This window comes from Erpetoichthys calabaricus, chromosome 3 (genome assembly GCF_900747795.2).
Source record: "Erpetoichthys calabaricus chromosome 3, fErpCal1.3, whole genome shotgun sequence".
NCBI classification, from domain to species: domain Eukaryota; kingdom Metazoa; phylum Chordata; class Cladistia; order Polypteriformes; family Polypteridae; genus Erpetoichthys; species Erpetoichthys calabaricus.
This window is the reverse complement of record NC_041396.2, coordinates 1,486,184-1,507,117: the sequence shown is the minus strand read 5'-3', so window position 1 is coordinate 1,507,117 and position 20,934 is coordinate 1,486,184. Positions and strand designations below refer to the sequence as shown.

Below are 20,934 nucleotides of genomic sequence, written 5' to 3'. Positions count from 1 at the left end.
TTAACAACTCATGACATCTTCAGTAATGGCAAGTCTCCTGAAGCACCCCCATGGCTTGTTTGTAGGTCTGATGGCATCCAGAGAGTTCCGTCATCATTTCAAGAATTCTATGCACTGATGCCACTTGGCCCAACTCTTGCTGTTTGTTATGCCCTTCTACCTCATGAAGTCAGTCCTCACATTTCTGGTGAACATCCCGCATTAGGGCACCTTACGCTCATTCAGACTTTTCACATTTTGTAGCAAAAATAAAGGATATCAGGACGGGTGCAAATACTTTTTCACACCTCAGTCTGTGTGAGGCTAAAGTGATCTGCTGGGAGGTCAGACAGGTCCCCAAGTCAGCAGGGTGCTGGCCTTGTCATCTTTTCCATAGTTTGTTCTGGAGTCCTGGTGCCCATTCCTGTTGGCATCTCTCATATCAGGGTCTGTGCTCGAGCCAGCAAGGACCACCTCATGCAGAATCCGCAGCACCTTTTGTTTCTCATTCTTGTGCTTCCTCTCCCCATTTCCAGGTGCAGTACGTCATCCAGGGCTACCACAAGAGGAGGGAGTACATCGCCGCCTTCCTGAGCCATTTTGGAATGTGAGTCGTCACCCAAGGAGGTTGGGAACTGAGGACGCACTGGGGGTCCGCTCCACTAGGGTGTCACACTGGGGGCCTGGATGGCGCATCTATCAGTCAATCAGCAGTTCATTTTAGACAGCCAGTCGCACTGCTTGATCTCTCCTTGCCGCGTCACTGCAGCTTATGGCGTTTTGAATTCCTTACTGCATGTAGGATCGACGCTTTGTGTGACGCATTAACACTTTAAAGTGTTAAAACGATGGCATCTGTTAAGTATCTTCCATTTTCAAATTTATGATGATACCTATAAAAGTCTAAAGGTGGTCTGTCTGTCACGTTCAAACTCATGCACTCCTGGGCTTGGAGACTTGTCCTCGGCCTCAGTCCACAGCCATGATGAACTGGACGTGCAGCCCACCACAGCCATGAAACTGGACTGTGGGTCCTTCTCACAGTATGCAGTGATGCGGACTTACGCCATAGCTGACGTTCTTCTCACATAAAGGAGTGATGTGTACGCACACCATGGCTGACAGGAGAAAGTGGTCGTGTACAAAAGATTTGGTGGGGCGGAATTCCTCTGCCATGTCTGTCAGGGGAAGAGCTGGGGTAACATTGGATGACAGTGAAGGACATTGCAGCAGCCTCAGTGGTGTGACCCGGGGTGCTATGATTCGTGACAGGCACGTGCACCACCTTTCTCTAACGGGGGTCCGGGTGTTTCTAGTATTTCAATAAAGAAAGTGCATCCCATACAAGTTTTAGATCACAGATAAGCAGACACATGCAGTGAGCAGATACATTTAATGTGAAAGATCATAAAGACACCCCGCACATCGTACAGCAAAAACGTGACGTGATAGTGCAGCACATGGCAGCATACAGGAGGTCATGCGATTGGCTGTCTGCCATGTAACCCCGCCCACGTAAACCCAAAGGGAGAATGTGTAGCACAAGTGGAGACTGACAGATGCATATCTCTGTGCTAATGATTGGCCGGTATGTGCAAGTTGGGCGGGTTCTTTGCTAGCATTATAAAAGTGATTGACAGCTGCCTCACCCTCTTAATGCAGGAGGGCGTAGATCAGGGGCGTCGCTGCCTTAAGGGCCTCAGTAGATTAACGCATTTTTAAAGTGTTTATAGCAAACTCAATGTGCTCGTCTTAACCCAACGTGCCAATGATACGCTTGGTGCCGTTTCTTATCTGGACAGATATTTCTTTTTGGACTGGGTGGAGTTTCCTTTGTGTCCGTCTCCGAGTTGCCTCTTGAACCCGCTGTGTTCTCCCCTTTGCTCAGGTGTTCAGTTCTGCATCGAGGCTTGAAGGCCAAGTCCTTTACAACAAGCCATCGGCTGATGTTTTGTGACATCATTTCAAAGGGGCCTGAGTTTGCACGTTTCTCTGTTTTGGGGTAGTCGTCAGCCTTGTCACGTCGATTACTTCTGTGCAGTACAATTGAGCACCTCGGCCACTGAACAAATTGTGGAAGCTGATGAATATTCTGTTGCATTTCAGCCTTTGGTGCCAAGTGTTTGATGCCAAGGTATTTTTAATCTTGTCCTCTGGTAGTTGTCCTGTGTGACGATATGTTGGCAGGTCTTGCTGGCAGTCGTCTCCTTCCTCGGCTCTCCTCCAACACATTGTTGCTGCTGCTCTGATCTTCAAAGTCTTTTCTGTGCCGTGTCCCATGCTGACAGCTCTGCGTCAAACTGCTGCCTCGGGTTCAAGGGGCAGCACCATCTGTGCTCACTTCACCAACTCCATGAGACGGCCCAGCCTGGGGTCTTCCCAAGATTTGCTAGTGGCCACAGGATTAAGGTCAATGGATTTAAGCAGAGAAGCAGGTCTTGTGAGTGCTGCTCATTAAATGCTTGAGGATCTCTCCCACACACACACTGCATGGCTCCTCGGGATTTCCCAGCCCATCTTTCATCCTTTTCTACTCTCAGGCTCCTTCTCTCTCACTGTCCTTATCACTCTCAGTCTCTGCCTCTTCTCATACATTCTTTACCCCCTCAGGCCCCACCCCTCCTGGTATAATTTGTCTCAAGCCCCGCCCCTCCATACAGTTTTTCTCTTTCTCAGGCCACACCCCTCCTGATAGTGTCCATCTCTGTTTCAGTCCACACTGCCTGACAGCTTATCTATCTGTGTCCCTCAAGCCACACCCCTTCAGTCCATTTTTTTTCTCTCTCTCAGGCCCCACCCCTCCAGACAGAATTTCTTAAACACCACGCCCCTTTTGATGGCTTCTCTCTCTTTCTATCACTCTCAGTCCCTGCCCCTCCTGACACATCGCAGCTCTCTCCCTTTCTCAGGCCCCACCCATTTGTCTCAGGACCCGCCCAATCAAACAGTTCTCTCTGTCTCTCAGGCCAGACCCCTCTTGGCATAATTTGTCTCAAGCCCCACCCCTCCATGCAGTTACTCTCTCTCAAGCCCCACCCCTTCAGACAGTTTTTCTCTGTCTCAGGCCACACCTCTTCTGACAGCATATCTGTGTCTTTTAGGCCCCATTACATCAGACAGTTACTCTCTCTCAAGTCCCGCCCCTTCAGACAGATCTCTGTCAAGCGACACCCCTTCAGTCCATTTTTCTCCCTCTCTCTCTCTCAGGCCCCACCCCTCCTGGTATAATTTGTCTCAAGCCCCGCCCCTCCATACAGTTTTTCTCTTTCTCAGGCCACACCCCTCCTGATAGTGTCCATCTCTGTTTCAGTCCACACTGCCTGACAACTTATCTGCATCCCTCAAGCCACACCCCTTCAGTCCATTTTTTTCTCTCTCTCAGGCCCCACCCCCCAGACAGCATTTCTTAAACACCACGCCCCTTTTGATGGCTTCTCTCTCTCTTTTTCTATCACTCTCAGTCCCTGCCCCTCCTGACACATCGCAGCTCTCTCCCTTTCTCAGGCTCCACCCATTTGTCTCAGGACCCGCCCCATCAGACTGTTCTCGCCATCTCTCTCTGTCTCCCAGGCCCCGCCCCTCCTAACAGCATTGTCCCCTGTCTCCTCCATTTGAGCCCCGAAATGCGACCAGGGCAGGGAGATTCCAGCAGAGGTTGAAGTCAGGAAGGTGGGCAGCGTTCTGTCAGATAGAAGAAAGTGGATGGCGTTTTGTCAGGGAGGGGCAGTTTGGTGGGACTTTTGTCAGAGTATGGATGCCACTTTGACAGCTGAATTGAGGAGGATGTCCTAAAGGGGTCACCTGGCAGTTGGAAGTTGAGCTGATTGATCAGGGAGATCTGTAAGGTGACATGAGAGCGCCAGCACTTGGAGGAGGAGGAGTGGGGGGGTCAGCGGCCAAGCCGTTCTGAAGCTTTGCGATGTCCTGTCGTGTCATTATGGAATGTATTTGTACCACTGAAAAGAAACTCTCTTGATTGTGTCGTGTCTCTGAACTCCCTAAGTGTCCCATGTCCTTCATTTGCAGGGGTGTCGTTGAGTACGACGCTGAAGGCTTCACCAAACTCACCCTGCTGCTGGTCTGGAAGGATTTCTGCTTCCTGGTGCACAGTAAGTATGGAGGAGGCGGCCCGGCTGCCATCTTCACGTGGCTTCTGCATGTGGCTGGGTTTGTAGAGTAGGAGCCCCACTGAGTCCCTGCCCGGTGACGAGGACATCAGCAGTAGACTTGTTTCTGACGGGGTGGTCATCGTGTAATCGAGCGGCCATCGGGCACAAGTGAAGAAGGCAGAAGCACCCGCTTTATTTTAAGAAGCTTGACAAGCACAACTGCCAAATATCCGTTAACATCTGCCCACAAGATAATAAGTGACACTTCTGCATTTCTTCAACTTTAATGACAGGTCAGCGTGACTTTGGAAATCAGCTGCCATTTATCACATTCAATATGCAAAAAGCCGTTGGCTCCTAATTAGCTCTCGGCCTGAGCTTTTAAAGCATGAGACCCCGAAATCAGCTCGGCATCAGATCGAGCCACACTGCACCCACCAATCACAGCAGTGGTGTGCTAAAGGACACCTCTGAGCCCACCGCCGGTCACAGCAGGTGACGATCCGCTGCGTTTTTTGCCCTCACTCAACTCGTTCTTATGTTTTGCCGTTGGACCAGCATTAAAGCGGATGGCACCATGTCTACTAATGCAGCACAGGCCGGGGTCGTGGTGGTGGCGGGCAGGTGTAGCGGCCTTTCCGGAATTTGCCAGTATGGCAGCGGGCTGCGTGATTCAGAGAGCGGCGTTCAACAGGCCAGCAGGGTTATGGCGGCAGATAGGTGGGCCGCTTTACCAGCCTTTCAGGTACACCCCCCCCAACACCTGCCTGATTCAAAGGGTTAAGAAGCGCAGAATGCAGGAGCCCCTCCAAGACGCTCGGTTTGGTTTTGTTGGGCCTGCTCGTCACGTGCCACCCCGACACCACCTCAACTGAGAAAAACAAGACGTTCTTACATGCAAGCCCCCCAGTTGGGGGAGAAGCTTCATGTTTTGTGGCTGCAGCCCTCCCACAGACACTTCTTCTTCTTCTCCTCCTCCTCCTCCTCTGACATTCCTGTCTCTGAACGTCATGTAACAGGAGGACTCCCAAAGTCGATCGCGCAGATTCCACATGGAGCCTCTCGCAAATAAAACGGCAGCTTTCACTGCCTAATGGGATCTTCGCTCGGGGGCATCGTTGCGAAATGGGAACGGCGACAGCGCGCTTTTGAGTGATTAGCTAAACCTCGCAGCCTGTCATCGCCTGTCCGCACTCGGCCCGCGGCGTCTCGTCTGCCAGCTCCTCGCTCAGCTGGCTGCTCTTTCTCAGCTCTTGTTGAGTGAAGCGGGGATGCCGCTCCTGTTTACCGCTGCCAGGCCATTCAAAGACGGCCGCTCAGAACACCCCGGAAGTTTCCGCTTTGCTTACTGCAGATGGAGGAGGACCCCCCAGCCCACCCTCCCCGGCCTTCTGTCCTCACATTTGCACTCTGATTGCATGTCAAGTTGGCCTCGGTCAGCCTGGGTATACATGCGCCCTTTAATAGTCGCCTCTCTGTCTTTGTGAGCAGGAGAGAGCGGCTGGGCGCTGCCAGGGTGGAACTGAATTGCAGCACCGTGGGCGCGGCCCGTCCCGCTGACATCAGCGCTTATCACCCGGAGACATCACTGGCAGGGCTGCTGGGTGCCCGGCCTGTTGTTCAGGGTGTCTGCCGTTAAATGGCACGGCCACAGCCAGGGGCGGCTCCTTCTGCCACCTGAGGGATTCGGGCAGCTCCTCCAGGTTGGCTCAGGCTGCAGGATGAGATGACGGGTCGCGGTGGTCTCAGGTGGTCTCTCACCCCCTTTTCTTGTGTTTTTTTCCACAGTTGATTTGCCGCTGTATTTTCCACGAGATCAGCCCATGCTCACCTTCCAGTCCGTCTACCACTTCACCAACAGCGGGCAGCCCTACTCCCAGGTGCAGAAGTCCTACCCCTACAGCCCACGCTGGGATGGCAACGAGATGGCCAAGAGAGCCAAGTAAGTGCCACGTCTGCTTTGTGTTTTGTTCTCTGCTTGCTGCCAGTTTCTATCTACAAGCTCTCTGAAAGAATCCGAGACCCCAATGGAAGCACAACGGTCACTCAGGTGGTGTCCACACGGCTCGTTATGGCAGTCCGATACGCGTCATGGCGATGCCCAACAGGCTGCCAGCCTGCCCCTTTCTGCCCAGTGTCTCTGATGAGCCCCCACCCCATCACATCTGTACACCTGTGTCTCTGATGACCACCATCTTGCCCACGTTTGACTCGTCTGGCCCTGACCTTGACGCCTGCCAGTGTCCTAAACTCGGACCCTCTGTCAGTGGCCTAAAGCCAGCAGCCTCAGTCTGATGTCCTGTCGGGTGTCTCTGCCCTGACAGTAAGAGGTCACTGTCTCGTGACAATGGGAGACGTCGGTGCCATTGACCCCTTGTACTGTACTGTTAGACATTTGCACCTTTATATCCAATGACCGTCACTCTGACCCTGTCATGTAGCTTGTCCTGTCCATCCGTTTTCCAATCCCGCTTACCCCCAGGAAGGTCACGGCGAAAAGTTAGAGCCCACCTCAGCAGGAGCAGTCCCTGGACAGGGGGCCAGCCCCTCGCATGGTCAACACACACACACACACCTCATGTCTATACACCGTTCTGTGTGGCCGTCTCAGTCCTCTGACCTCGCAAGCTGTCAAATGACGACCGTCTTTCCAGCCCCCCTTTTTGTCCAGTGCCCTTCTGGCTGACCGCCTTGGCTCAGACCCTGACACACACCGTCCACTGTAAACTCTTTAACTGTGTCCAGTGTCGCTCCTTTGGGTCTGAGGGTCTTGGCTCGGACCCTTTTCAGATATTTGTACTTTTATCTCCAAGGTTTTGTAGCGAGTGGCCTCTATTCTGGTTCTTCCACGTGGCCCAGTCTGGTACCCGCACCCCCCCCAGCATGCGCTGACCTCAGCTCTGACCATTCTGGGTGGCTGTCTTGGACTGTCATCCTGCCTTAGGGGGGGTCTGCCAGCCCTGCCCAGTGACCAGACCCTGATCTAGAGAGCCTTTGGCACCCTCCTGCACTGGTACTCATTTGCACCCGACCACCGTGCTCTTCTGTGTCTCGTCTCAGCCACTGACCGACTGACTGGCCGTCACAGACTAACCGTGTCGGTCATCTGTCACCTTTTGGCGCTGATCCTGTCAGATATCTCCAGCCCTCGGTTTGAGATCTGTGTCCACCTCAAGCGATGTTTGGCCCCATTTGTCTAATGACCCTAACTCTGACCCCGTAACCTTTGCCCTTTTGGTTTCTGTCCATGAACCTCATTTGTGCCCATTCAGTCCCTGGTTTGGTACCAACATACTGGGGTCCGATGACCTCCAGACACAACTGGGCCATTTTATTTGACAATCTAAGGCTGTTACCCGTGTGTGTGTCTGAGGTCTCTGCCCGTGAACCTCCACGCTGACCCCATTCTGTAATGACCCCGTCACATACCCGTGCCCTGCCCTCTGATGGTTTCTGCCCGTCTGCCTCAATTTTTGATTTTCCACGTGACCTTCACCTGATAACAGTACCCCGGTGTGCCCTGCGCTGACCTCTGCTTTGACTTGAAGACATAACTGGTGCCATTCTGGGTGGCACTGCTGTCCCATCAAGCGGTTCCCTCCCGCCCAGTGACCTTGCCACTGATACTCCTTTGCACCTTTTTCTTGCCCACTTCTTATCCCCATGTGTCTGACTCCCTCATTTCAGACGTTGGTTTTCTTCTGACTGTCTACCAAAATCTGATTATTGTCTTGCCCTCTCCCCTGGCACCATTTGTGCCCTTGACTGTAACACCACCAGACCTCTTTGCCCTTTGGTCTGATGGTTTTCACCCATTCTACGTCACCTCCTTAGACTGGCACTTAGACGCTGGTATCTGACCTCCAGACATAACTGTGCCATTCTGTGTGGCCCTCTTGGACTGTTACCCTGTCGGGGGGCCTGCGCCATTTTGAGATCTGTGTCGGCTGACCTCTGCTCTGAACCCGAGTCATACTTGGCACCATCTGCCCAATGACCCTGACTCAAACCCCACCAGACCTCAGTATTCTTTGGTCTATAAATCTCACTTCTGCCCACGACCTCCTTGGACGGGTACCTGCTGATGACGTCAGCTCGGACCTCGAGACTGGAGACAACGCTCTGGGGTCTCTGTCCATCACCGTGTGTCGAGTGACCTTGACACACTGGTCCCTGTCCACCATTATTCTCAATTCTGCCCTCTCCACATGCCCCTGTTGGACTGGTGCCCACACGCTGGTATTCGATGGCTGTTCTGTGTGACCGTCTTGGCCTTGTCGGGTCTCAGTTTCCTGCTGGCCGCTTTTACCTGATGACGCTGACCCTCGCCCTGTCAGATTTCTGGTCTGTCACCCCGTTGGGCACTTCTTAGCCGTCTGTACCCTCCTATCTGATAGGTTGACCTTTGACCCTGCCCAGTCTCTTTTAAGTCCCTTCATGACTTGCTGTCCCGTTTTGCAAGCGTTTCCCGTCCTCCCACCTCAGTTTCAGGTGGTCACCTTGTCCTGTGGTCTGGTCAGCTTTCAGTGTTCCTCGGGGGGGGTCCGCTCATTTTGAATTTTTGTCCCTTAAGAGAGCAGCTGATCTCTTGGGTTCCCTCACTGAGAAGTTGTGATGAGCCACCTCGGCTGAACGTGACCTCTGCTGGCAGTGGTGGGTACTGCGGCCAACCCTGAGGTCTCAGGTGAACTTGAATATCCGTTTGGACCCCCACAATGCATGCATGTCGAAGGCGTGTAGGGATCCCTGCTCTTTGTCCCTCCTGGTGGCACCAATAAGGGACGGGGCCCTTCTGTGTGTCGTGTTGCGCTTCTTGGGGGGGTCCAAGTGAGGGTTTGTGTACCTGCAGCTCGGCCTTTTGGGATGTGTGGCTGAGGTCAGGTGTAGAATTTTCCAGAACGTGTTTGCAGTGCTGCAGTGAGTTTCGTGGGCGTTGGCCGACTCCTTCACGCTGGCACGCTGGCGTTCTCCTGTCCTAATGTTTTGTGACTTTCTGCCTTTTTTTTTTGTTGTTTTTCTTCAGGGCATTTTTCAAAACCTTCATTCCTCAGTTCCAAGAGGGAGCGTTCGCCAACGGAAAGCTGTAGTCGACTGCGGCGTCGGAGGGATTGAGCCGGCGGAGGTGTGTGTGTGTGTGTGTGTGAGACCGCCTTCTGTCGCCATAGGACGATGGGGTGACATACGGCCTTTGGGGGGGGGGGGGCTCACACAGAGACCTCGTCGTTTGGTTTTAATAGCCGGCGGCTGATCTGCTCCAATAAAATCTGGAAATGTAAAGACGTCTCCTCTCTCATCAAAAAACGACAGGACTGCTGCCCACCTCCGTGACCGGGGCAAGGCGGGTGAGACCCCCACAGCTGGGCCGTTACCTTAACGACGTCGATTCCAGCATAGTCAGTAAACTTGTTACACAATCTCAGGTGACACTCAGACTGGAGCGATGGCCGACGATGAGGAGGCAGCAAAAGGAATCGAGAAAGAGCCGGGCGAGGGTCTTCAGAACGGGGCCAACCCTCGTAAAATGGAGATTAATGGAGAAAAAGGCAGGACAGGAAGGTCAGTTATAAACTACAGGAGGAGACCACTGAAGAGGATTGAGGGGTTTAGGTGGGCTCAACACTTTCATCGTCTGAGCAAATCAAGTGTCAGGTTATCCTGTCATAAGGACTGCTGAACACAAATCGACCATCAAACGCACCACTGAGACCACCACAGCTGGAGGGACATTCAGGTCACCACACGACAAGGAGGACACAGGCAGGCACGTGCATCATGGGACTAAAGGACGTGTCCCACCGTGACCACCTCGGAGAATGAACCCTGTGGTGGTGGGGGACCCCCCTCATCGAGAATTCACACACTTGAGGACATCAGTGGAAATTAAAAGGACCGGAGCCAGGAAGAGTCCATGAGAAACGGTCGAGGTGCGGAGGTGGAGCAGAAAGCTGGACCAGGGGGACATGGTGGGCGACACATGGACTGAGTGGTCTCCTCTCTCTCTGTCTCTCGCTCGCTCACTCACTCGTGTTTGTCACATTTCTTACGTTCTTTTATGGTTTGCTCTCAAGTCCTCGTCAGTTTGTGGACATTACCAGAACAAACGCCCGTTAATTGTTAAAAATCGAGCAAATATGCAAAAAAATGACCCAAACGAGGACAGGGACAGAAACAAACGAGAAGGAAACTAAAAGTGACAAACTCCAACAAAACAACAGGAGTGTAACGTGAAAGCCACCGGCTGAAGTACCAGGATGTGCTGGACTCCCACTTTGGGGGCGACGAGGCTGTGCTTGTAAAATGAGGGACCACCCCACCAGCCCGAGTGTCGGGACGTGTTAACAGCGCGTAGGGCCGTCAGTCCAGAGAAGAGCAGGAGGAGCAGCGCGTAGGGCGAGGGTCCAAAGGGGAGAACAGCGGCGGCCAACCGTCGAGCAAACACTTCAGGTCACAACCTCAGACCGTAAAGGGATTGGCTGGCTCTGCTCCAATCCCGGAGGGCCTTTATCCTGGGGGTGTCGCTGACATCACAGCCCCAGTGCATCGTGGGAGGGTCTCCATGGAAACGCACAACACAAGTGGCACAAAGCAGCGACGCCCAAAATGGTGTCAGAAAAGACCGAAGTGCTGGGACCCTTAAAACTGCCAAAGGGGGGTTTTCAACAAATCATAAAACACACAAATTACTGAAAACTATTTACAAGAACAGAAAGTAATAAACAAACGGGGACTTGACGAAACGTTTATGAAGAGGCAGAAAGACTCAAAGTGGGCGCCGAGGAAACTCAGTCTGGTGGACCATCAGCGTCGTGCCCACCCGCACACACACACACAAGGCCACACAGTTACAGCAGAGACCACCAACGGGTGACGTCATCCACTGTGACTGAGGATCTGTGCACACCACTGTGGGTGATGACCTTGGGGTCCATAAGGTCTGAGCGAGACGGGACCCCCAAACGACTTACTGATCTGCACAGGACCACAACCTCCAGTGAACTCACTACGGGTGCCAGAGGGGGGTCTGATTGACCTCGGCATCAGCTGGCTGGACTAACGGCAGAGCGCTGGGGCTGTGTGTGCCGAGACCACCCGTAGGCCACTGCGAGCGTGTCGTGTTGTGCCAGCGTGTATCCGTCGCACCTCCCGCCCAATTCTCAAATTGCCTTTTCTTTTGGACTTACCCCCGTAAAACACACAGCCCCCCCATCTGAACCTGCAGTCAGTGGGTGCGGACCCCAAAGTGCAATGAGCAGTTAAATGAAGTGACAGATTAGTGCCCCCCTCGTTTTAAAAAACGCTGTACAGTCGTCCCACCAGAGCCCAGAAGGCTTCTAGTCTTCTATTGAAGCCCACCTCAGTCCCGGCGTCTGGTGGCAGTGCCAGTCCTCCACTGCTGGCTTGATGATCAGTCACAGCGTTTCCTCATCTTCTACTGTCACAAACTCCCGCTGAAGCCACCGAGCACACGTGACTGTTAGTGACATCAAATAAAATGGGAGTGGGACGAGGACCTCCAGTCACAATCACCATGACACAGGCCCACCAGAGCTCACCAGTCCGGTCCGCTCAGCCCCCAACGACTGCTGAGGGTCCCAAAAGTCCTCCTGCCCACCACACTACGCGGTCACCACAGGGCTCTGCTTATCTTCCTGATGTTTGTTTGTGTGGCTGACTGACGTTTGCTCTTAACGAGACCCCAATGGTGACCCTGCGTTCTTCACAAACTTCTCTTAAAGTCACCGGCTCGGCCCACTGCACTCACTCCCTCTATTGTGTGGTCCCAACAGCAAACTGGTGTGTAAACTGGGGGGGGGGGGTCAAAGGATCAAAAAGAGCAACCAAAGGGAAAGTCAAAACCGAGGAGGAGACCCCGCCAGCTGAGCTTTGATCCCCTCATGACCAGCCAGCCTAGCGGGGGGGGGCAAAGGCTTTAAAGTCAAAAAGAGAGAGCAAAAAAAACACAAAGAAAACCTTCTGACCCCCCAAAAACCAAAGCGTATCAATATTTAAAGAGTTATTAAGAAAGAAAGAAAACAGAAATGGAAACACCAGCAGGCCCAGGACACAAACACCCAAAGCACTGGAGGAGGGCCGCCATCACAGGGGGAGGGGTCGACATCACGGGGGCGGGTCCACCACTGCCATGTGACCTGGCCCCGCCCCACAAAATGTGCAAAAACGCAGGGAAAAAAATGTCAAGGACCAAACATGAAATTATTAAGAAACAAAATGTGAAACAATGCATTGACCATAACAAAGAAAACGAAACCTGTCACATTAAAAAAAAAAAGAAAAGCCACCTGAGCCACAACACCTGTGGGCACAAAACTCGAGGGCACAACAAGAGCCATCAAACTCAGACTCGTCTGTCCCGAACCAGCAAAGACAGGTGACAGAACTGCGGCGTTTTGGTTCTTTGTTTTGTGTTTTCATTTATTGCAAAGCTGAAATAACAGGAATGTGCCATTGGGGGGTGCGGGGGGCACACAGCAGACGTGACAAAGGAGCAGGAGATGAAAACACGGAGCAAACACTGAACTGAAATTTGAGATAAAACTCCTTAAAAAGGACAAATCACCTGTGACCATCTGAAGTGAAATGTGGGCCGCATGCGCCATCTTGTCACCGGTCACATGACTCGTTGAGTCACATGCATAATTGCAGCCATAGCAATGATAAATAACATGGCAGCACCTGTAAAAAATAATAAAACAAAATGGCAATGCGGTGATTCAAAGTAGCGAAGAACGACTTCAGTGTGTGAGGATTTGGGCGACTCCTCGAGTCTTCACTGAATGTGGACTCTCACTGCAAAACACGCAGGCGACAAACAACAAAGCATTCAGGTGGCAAAACGTGGCCTCATATAACAGAGACAGAGCAAGGCACAGGTAGGAAAGGCACTATATAATAAGTAGGCAGGTAAGACGGGCACTGGGTAGTGGGTGGAGAGAGATAGGAGGGGCACTACAGTGTATAACAGGTAGGTGAGAAAAGGCACAGTGGAAAAGCACTAACAGCCAGAAATGAAAGGCGCTATACAGCAGATAGAGAAAAACAAAAGACACAATATGTAGATATAGATATGAAAGGCGCTATATAATAGGTACAGAGATAGGAAAGTCTTTATATAACAAATAAAGAAATTAAAAGGCACCATATAACAGATAGATAGATAGATAGATAGATAGATAGATAGATAGATAGATAGATAGATAGATAGATAGATAGATAGATAAAGCACTATATAACAGATGGATGAAAGGCACTATATGATAGATATGTGAAAGGTGCTATATAATAGATTGATAGTAGGATAGATAAGGCACTATATAATGGATGGATGGATGAAAGGCAGGATATGATAATTAGATAAATAGATGTGAAAGGCATTATATAATAGATAGGTAAGGCACTATGTGATGGATGAAAGGCACTATAACAGATGTGAAAGGTGCTATATGATAGATATGACAGGCACTATATAATGTATAGATAATTCTGGCAGGCTCTGTATAATTACTGATACAGAGTTACTGATATGAAAGGCACTATATACGTAGTAGGTTGTTCTGGTAAGGATTCCTGCAACAGCGTTTTGAGGGACCAGAGAGCTACTGTACATTTCGACCGGTTTGACCCGCCGGTGTATCGTGCCCTGCAGCAGTCAACCCTCCTTGAATTGGCACACTTGGCCACAAGTTGTGCATCTCATCTCAGACGAGGCCCAGTCTCAGAGCAGTGCCACCCAGTGCTGGCATCACCCTTATGCCATTTTGGCCTGAAGAACTCACAGACGGCACTTGGCGTGTCGGTGGCCGATGTCTGCCCATTTGTCCTGGACCCTGTCCTTTCAGCCTTTGTGCTGTGCCACCTTGAGCAGCCTCCATGTCTGTTCCAGCCTGTGACCTCCTGGCTCTGTTTGCTTCTCACCCATAGATGCCCCCCAGTGTTCTTTATCCCCACCATCTTGAAGGAGGTCGGACGTGTGCCTTCTCAGCTCAGAGCAACAGCTCAAGGGACAGCCCGGGCATTGTGGACACCTCATCAGGATGTCAAGCCAACTTGGCAAGAAGTCATAGGGGAGTCTTAAAAGTGGGCCGAGTGGGTGGACATTATGACATATCGGACCTCAACTGTCCTTGTCCGTGGGGGTCCCTGAGCCTTGGTGTATGTGTGTGTGTGTGTGAAAAAGTGGCACCATTCACACTATGGCTGGGACCTTCTCCTGTTCCTTCTAATCTATCCAGGAAACTTTGTACTGTAGGTCTCCGCAGGAGTGGTGGACCAGTGTGCCCTTCTTTATTCCAGTGTGCCCTGCATATAAACAAACGCACACTTGGCATCGTTTTCACAGTTGCCATGCTCTGCTGCCTGGGGCCTGGCGCTATGACCTGGCATTTCCCTCGGCCGCCTCTTCTTTCCAATGAATTCTGACAGAGCTCTGCGGCGGCCACTGATGCCTTCTGACAAGATGCCAGCCCAGGAGCCCGACATGAAGAGAGCGGGCAGATAGGCGAGCGCCAGGCTGCTGCTAATGAGCGGCACAGGAGTCACGCAGCTGTCTTGACCTCGACCGCATTCCTCTTCTGTTTGCTCTTCAGCAGAGACCACCACTCAAAATAGAAAGGAGCACCACGGGACCCTCACATACGACGAGAAGGAACGGGGGGCTGGCAGGTGCCTGAGGAGGATGTGGCATTTAACAAAGTGCATCAGAACGTTTGTGCCATTCCTGTCACTCACTATTTTTATAGTGCCTTACAAAACAACAATAATATGAATACATTTTTTTTTTCTAAATCAAACTCCATCCTTATTGAGGGTCTGCACAACAACTGAGAAAAAAAAAGAAACTCCTTGGAATGTCCGCGTCCAGCCGCCTGTGGCATTGCAGTTTTATAAAGCGCCTTACCAAGCACTAAACAGAAAGGAAATGTAAGGAGTCTTGATAACAGCTGCTAAGAAATCTCCTAAAATCAAACCACAGTCCAAGTCCTCACTTATCCTATAAAGTCACACTCCGCATTTCCGGCGCCTCGGGTTCAATTCCTGCCTCGGCGTGTTGTCTGTCCGGAGTTTGTGTGTTCTCCCTTTTCCTGCCCATCCTCCATTTTTCCCCCCATATCCCTGGGGACACCCAGCTTATCTAAAATGATGATTCCAAACTGGCCCCCTGTATATGTGGGTGAGTGTGTGTGTGTGGTGCCCCCCGTCCAAAAGGCTGCCAAGACAGGCTCCTGCCCCCAATAACCCTAAACTGGATTTAGTGGATCGGTGAATGTGCAGTTATGCTGTTTAATAATTACATACAAGAGTCTCATCCTGCGCTGTCCACTCTGACAGAACACCATCCACTTTATACTGCCCACCAAAATGGCGTCCTGACCTTCCTGCCACTGACCGCCGCCTGAGACACAAACCAGAAAGACAGAAACCGGGGGCGGGACAGCCATCAATCATTCATTAATGAACCCGCCCAGCTTTCCATCACCGGCCAATCCTTGCAACTGACATACGCATCTGGTCATCGTAATTGTCTGCTGTGCACGCCTCTTTATTTTAAATGGGCGGGGCTAAACTTTAGACAGCCAATCATATTCATCCCCTGTAAGCTTTCTCTTTGAAAGTCCTGCTCAGCCCCCGATGTGAAGTTCTACCATTTAATAGTGACCACCTCACACGGGGGGGCAAGGGGTCCCAATACGGAACAGCGTCTGTGACTCGCAGTGGGGCGCGTCACTATGGGGGGGGGTCACATTTTATGTAGCATCTTTCATATGGAGCCCCTTAAAAAGGAATCATATATCATACAGAGGGACACGACATAAAGGTGACTGTAAAGCGCCCTTCGTGTTTATAAATCTCACTGTCTGTCTGTCTGTCTGAGATATAATGACACCTCATGGGTTTACATCCAGTCTTCTTTATCATGGCACTGGGCGGGGGGACATGTTGTGTGCTGCTGTGAAAATATAAATACATGTAACTATAACTATACATCTGTTATATAGCGCCTTTCACTCCATCTATCTATCTGTCTGTCTATCTATCTATCTATCTTATAGTGCCTTTCACTCTATCTATCTATCTATCATATAGCGCCTTTCACTCCGTCTATCTATCTATCTATCATATAGTGCCTTTCACTCTATCTATCTATCATATAGTGCCTTTCATATCTATCTATCTATCTATTATATAGCGCCTATCTATCTATCTATCTATCATGTAGTGCATTACACTATCTATCTATCTATCTATCATATAGTGCCTTTCACTCTATCTATCTATCATATAGTGCCTTATCTATCTATCTATCTATCTATTATATAGCACCTTTCTATCTATCTATCTATCTATCTATCATATAGTGCATTACACTCTATCTATCTATCTATCATATAGTGCCTTTAACTCTATCTATCTATCTATCATATAGTGCCTTTCAAAGCTGTCTGTCTGTATAAATTGTGTCAGCGAGTTCCAATGTGGTGCTTGTTGGTCAGACCTTCACTGGACTTTGGCTGACATGACCAGGACTTCTACTGGAAGGTCCAGCCACATAACCCGTGTCCTTGAGTCCTCACACTGGCATCCAGTTAATCTTAGGGCTGATTTCAAAGTCCTCCTTCTTACATAGAAAGCGTGAGGTAGATGGATGGCACAGACATTGCATATTAGTTAGACTGGCGCAGTAGGCAGGACAGACATGAAAGGCGCTATATCATTTTAAGTGAAGGTCCGTCTTTTGGCTCACTCTTGTTCATCGTGGCTCCACAGAGTGCTGATGTGTTTGAATGTCAGTCAGACATGAAGGTTAAGAATTTCAGTGGACTCCATACATGCTGCTACAACTCTGGTGCCTATTGCCTTATTCCCATATGTACAGTAAATCTTACCCTCATATAGCGCCTTTGACCATCGCCACACATTCGCTTGGAGCCTGCACAGGAAGACCCCAGCATGTCCGCTCTAAAGTGATGTGACATCGCGTCATCCCCAAGGACAGATGACAAAGTGACACAGCCTGCTTATGATAACCACGAGGACAATTGGTCCAAATGAGTTCATTAGGACAATTTGGACAAAAACAGGCCACTCTGCCCAGTCCTGATCACCTCATTTCTCCAAAGGTGACTTCTTATTGCACCACAGTGGACTTTGTAACGTTTCATATAAATAAATATTTAAGGATAATGAGGACATATTATAGACAGTGAAAGTGTGGTGTCGTGTGATGTCCTGTATGAAAGGCACTATATAAAATGTGACCAGACACCCCCATTGTCACTTGACCACTGCAGTTCTATCTTTCCTGTTCTACTTGACATGCCACACGTCTCCCTGACCGAGGCCACCTCAGCTGCTCATCAGTTCTTTCGTTGCTAATTCTCGACGTTTCGTTTTATTTTTTTCCCTCTGGTTTGTGATGAGGTTTTCAGTGAAAGGCGCTATACACCACAGCTGGTAAGCCAATCGCCAGTCATGGGGGTTCTGCCTCTCATGGCTTGTCGTCACCCTGGGTTTGCCAGGACCTAATGGGTACCCGAAGGGCAGCAGCAGGTCGTGCCACGTGGTTGTGGTGTGAAGTGTTTGAACTTTTGCTGTTTCTTGAGTTTCCTCGGCTTGCTGCTTTTTCATAAAGATGTCACATTTGTTTGCTTTGTCAGCACATTTTCCTTCTCTTGTTTTATTTTTCTTTCTTTCTTTCTGTGGTTAAACCAGTTTGACTCTCTAGATGAGTTTTCTTAGTATTTGCCTGCACATCCACCACTAATGGCTGCTGAGATGCCTGCTGTGACCTCCCAAACTGCCAAAGGCTTTGGACGTCAAACCCTGAGGTGATGGGCTGCAATCCCACTACTGACACCATGGTGTGACCAGAAGTAAAGTCACTTCACCTGCCTGTGCACCAACTGAAAAAACAAAAGAAACAAAACCCAAATGTTGTAAGTCACCTTTAGGAGCCCCAAAGCATGCAAGTGCCAAAAATGCCCACTAGAGGGGGAAATCCTGTGAAAAACCCCGGCCAGACATGATAAGGGCCTCGTGGAAAGTTCACCACCTGTAAGTGTGACATCACAGCAGTTCTCTCCAATAACAGTGAAGCTCCATGGAGCACAAAGGCAAAAGGATTTGCTCAAAACAATACGGCAATCCAAAGCCACCAAAGTCCCAAAAACGAAGTTCAAGTCCAAGCAGTCTGTAGAATCAGAAAAGCACCAAAGAACTTCAGAGCCCCCAAACCCAGCGACTCCCTGGAGCATTCAGACTGAGCTACCAGGAACTGCGGGAGACCCTCCGGATTTACGGGGCGGTGGGCGGGTCCTGGCCGTGATTGACAGGTGACCCCGCCCCCACAATCCAAACACAAAAGCACAGCAGCAGTTAATTAATAAAAGTAACGTTAACAGAAATCAATGGCTCAACGAAGAACAGACAGGACAGAAAAGAAGCCCCGTAAGGTGAGGAACCCCAGCTGACTTGGAGAAAAGCGTCAGACAAATAAATAAATACAAAGGAATAATTCACATAAACAAGTGCGTCCGTCCCCCCTCCCTCCTTTAGCCCCCTTTATTCTGAGGCTGACATGACCTCCAGGAGAAGAAGGTGCAACGCAGGAACCCAGCCTGTAGGGGGTGCTAGTCCATCAGCGGGGCAATTTAGACGGGCGAAGCAGCCTAGCGGCCCGACCACCAAACAGCTCAGCCAGAAGCTGAATGTCGGGGGGCCGGGGGACCAGGGGTCCACCAACCAGCGTGGGAGTGGAGGGAAACAACAAAATTCACAAAAAGAGATAAGAAACACGATGACAATGACATACAAGTGAAGTACAGGAGATGGGGACCAGCAGAGGCCTGGGGAGGCCATGATAAGGCGCTATGACTGAGTCACACTACACGACTAGCAGTGATGGGCACTTAGCCCCGCCCATACATCTGTCACTCAAACCTCTGACCCCGCCCAATTGAGTCACATCACACAACCAACTAGGATAGGCACTTAGCCACGCCCATAATCTGCCACTCAAACCTCTGGCCCCGCCCAATTGAGTCACACTACATGACTAACAGTGATGAGCACTTAGCCACGCCCATCCATCTGTCACTCAAACCTCTGACCCCGCCCAGTCTCCTGTAACTCGAGCCTCTGGGTTGGCAGACCCTTCAAGTCCTGCCCGTGATGGATGGTCCACCAGCCACTCCAATATTTTCACACATCCTTAGTAATGGGCATTGAGTGACTTATAACTCAGTTAATTAAATGTTTTTAAAATGTGTTTTCTGGGACCACCCCTACAATTTTGATATTCAGACCTTGAGGGGTCCCAGACACCCCTCCAGGACCCTCTCTGTATTTTGCACCTTGGTCACATCCCAGAGTACAGTTGTCTTCACTGCCATATCTGGAAGGCACAGGCAGGCTTACCGAAAATCTCTTAGAGGGGCTAGTCGTGCCTCCTGGGTTTGTTCAGCCCCCCAACGAGACGCAGCTTTGGTGATTTCCATCGTCACCTTGGTCAGGCATCCCAAGAGTTCAGGACACCTGGTGACCCTTAATGACGACAAGAAGATGAAGGGTCAGCCTGGCTGGAGTGGGGGGCACCCAAACATGAGCATGTAGGGGGTCGGCACACAGCCCCGTGGCAGGAAAGTAGGAAAGTGAAAGGTGTGACAAGAGGATTAAGGACCCCAAATAAGCGGCTTAGAGGCTGGCAGTGGGCCCTGCTGCTGTCACTTCACGCTGCTCACGGCGGATTGGCGTCATTGTGTGAAGAACTGAAACTTTTTATAAGAATTTGAAGTTCTCTGGAGCTGCTTGTATTTGCTTTAATCAAATAGAAAATGACATTCTGATTGGGAATCAGTCAGCAACCGCAGTGATGGCAATTCAAAGTCTAATATAGCGCCTTACCCAGCTGGGTGATGTGGTGGCACAGTGGTTAGCAAGTTATTGGCCTAATCATCGTCCTGTGTGGCCAGCACGCTGGTTAGGAGCAGAGCCTCCCACTCCAGACATTCGGGTTCAATTCACACTCCAGGCATTGGCTGTGTTGGCACACTGGTGGCACAGTGCCACTGCCTCACACACCAGACATTTGGGGTCAACTCACAAGGCTTTTATTTTTTTTTTGTTTTGCTCTGTGGGTAGCATAGTGGCCCAGAGGTTAGCGCTACCACAGAATCCCGCCTGTCAGTCCAGACTCCACGGGCCTTGAGAGCCACACATTTTCTTGGAAAAATACTGAAGTCCTGCTGGCACTTCACTGGAGTTTCAAAAATAGACGGAGGAGCGATAAGGAGAGACGGCCGTTTACAGAGCGAGAGCGGGAACTGAGCGCAGCGCTGTGGGTGAGCAGCCAAAACACTTCCTGGCACACCGACTTCCGCCTGTTGTTGGAAAAGTCAGATCTGGTCAAACGTCTCCGGAAACGGCCAGAATGGTCAGGCTGAAGAGTTGGAGGGGGCCGGCGGAGCGGCCTGCACCAGTATGGGGGTCCGAATGAGTCGGTCACTTACTTACTGCCTGACTGTCTGTCTGTCCATCTAGGCCGCTAGCTATCTATTATATAGCGCCTTTAATGACTGCCTACTACAGAACATCTTCACAACTCTCTCATAGAGCTCTCCTCTGTCTGTTACACAGCAGCCGTCTGATCTCTTTAGAATGAAACTCCGTCTGTCTGTCTGTCTGTCTGTCTGTCTATTCTATGGTGCCATTCACATTTATCTCTTATAGTCTGTTAGCCTGAACCTCTGCACAATAAGCCACGTGTCTATCATATGGTGCCTTTCAGAGCAGTCTGTATAGCTATCTGTCTTATTAGGTCTTCATATCTGTC

At 50.6% G+C, this 20,934-nt stretch overlaps 1 protein-coding gene across 1 annotated transcript in view; it reads left to right on the top strand.

The window, feature by feature from the left end:
- The window catches only part of babam2 (BRISC and BRCA1 A complex member 2), a 287,239-nt gene extending 277,874 nt beyond the window's left edge, over positions 1-9,365 (top strand). The window contains exons 9-12 of the mRNA XM_028796332.2: positions 516-586; positions 4,006-4,088; positions 5,877-6,030; positions 9,112-9,365. Coding sequence (XP_028652165.1) covers positions 516-586; positions 4,006-4,088; positions 5,877-6,030; positions 9,112-9,175 — 372 coding nt within the window. The 3' untranslated portion in view covers positions 9,176-9,365. The remainder of the gene's footprint in view (positions 1-515; positions 587-4,005; positions 4,089-5,876; positions 6,031-9,111) is intronic.
- Positions 9,366-20,934: the final 11,569 nt, after the last annotated feature.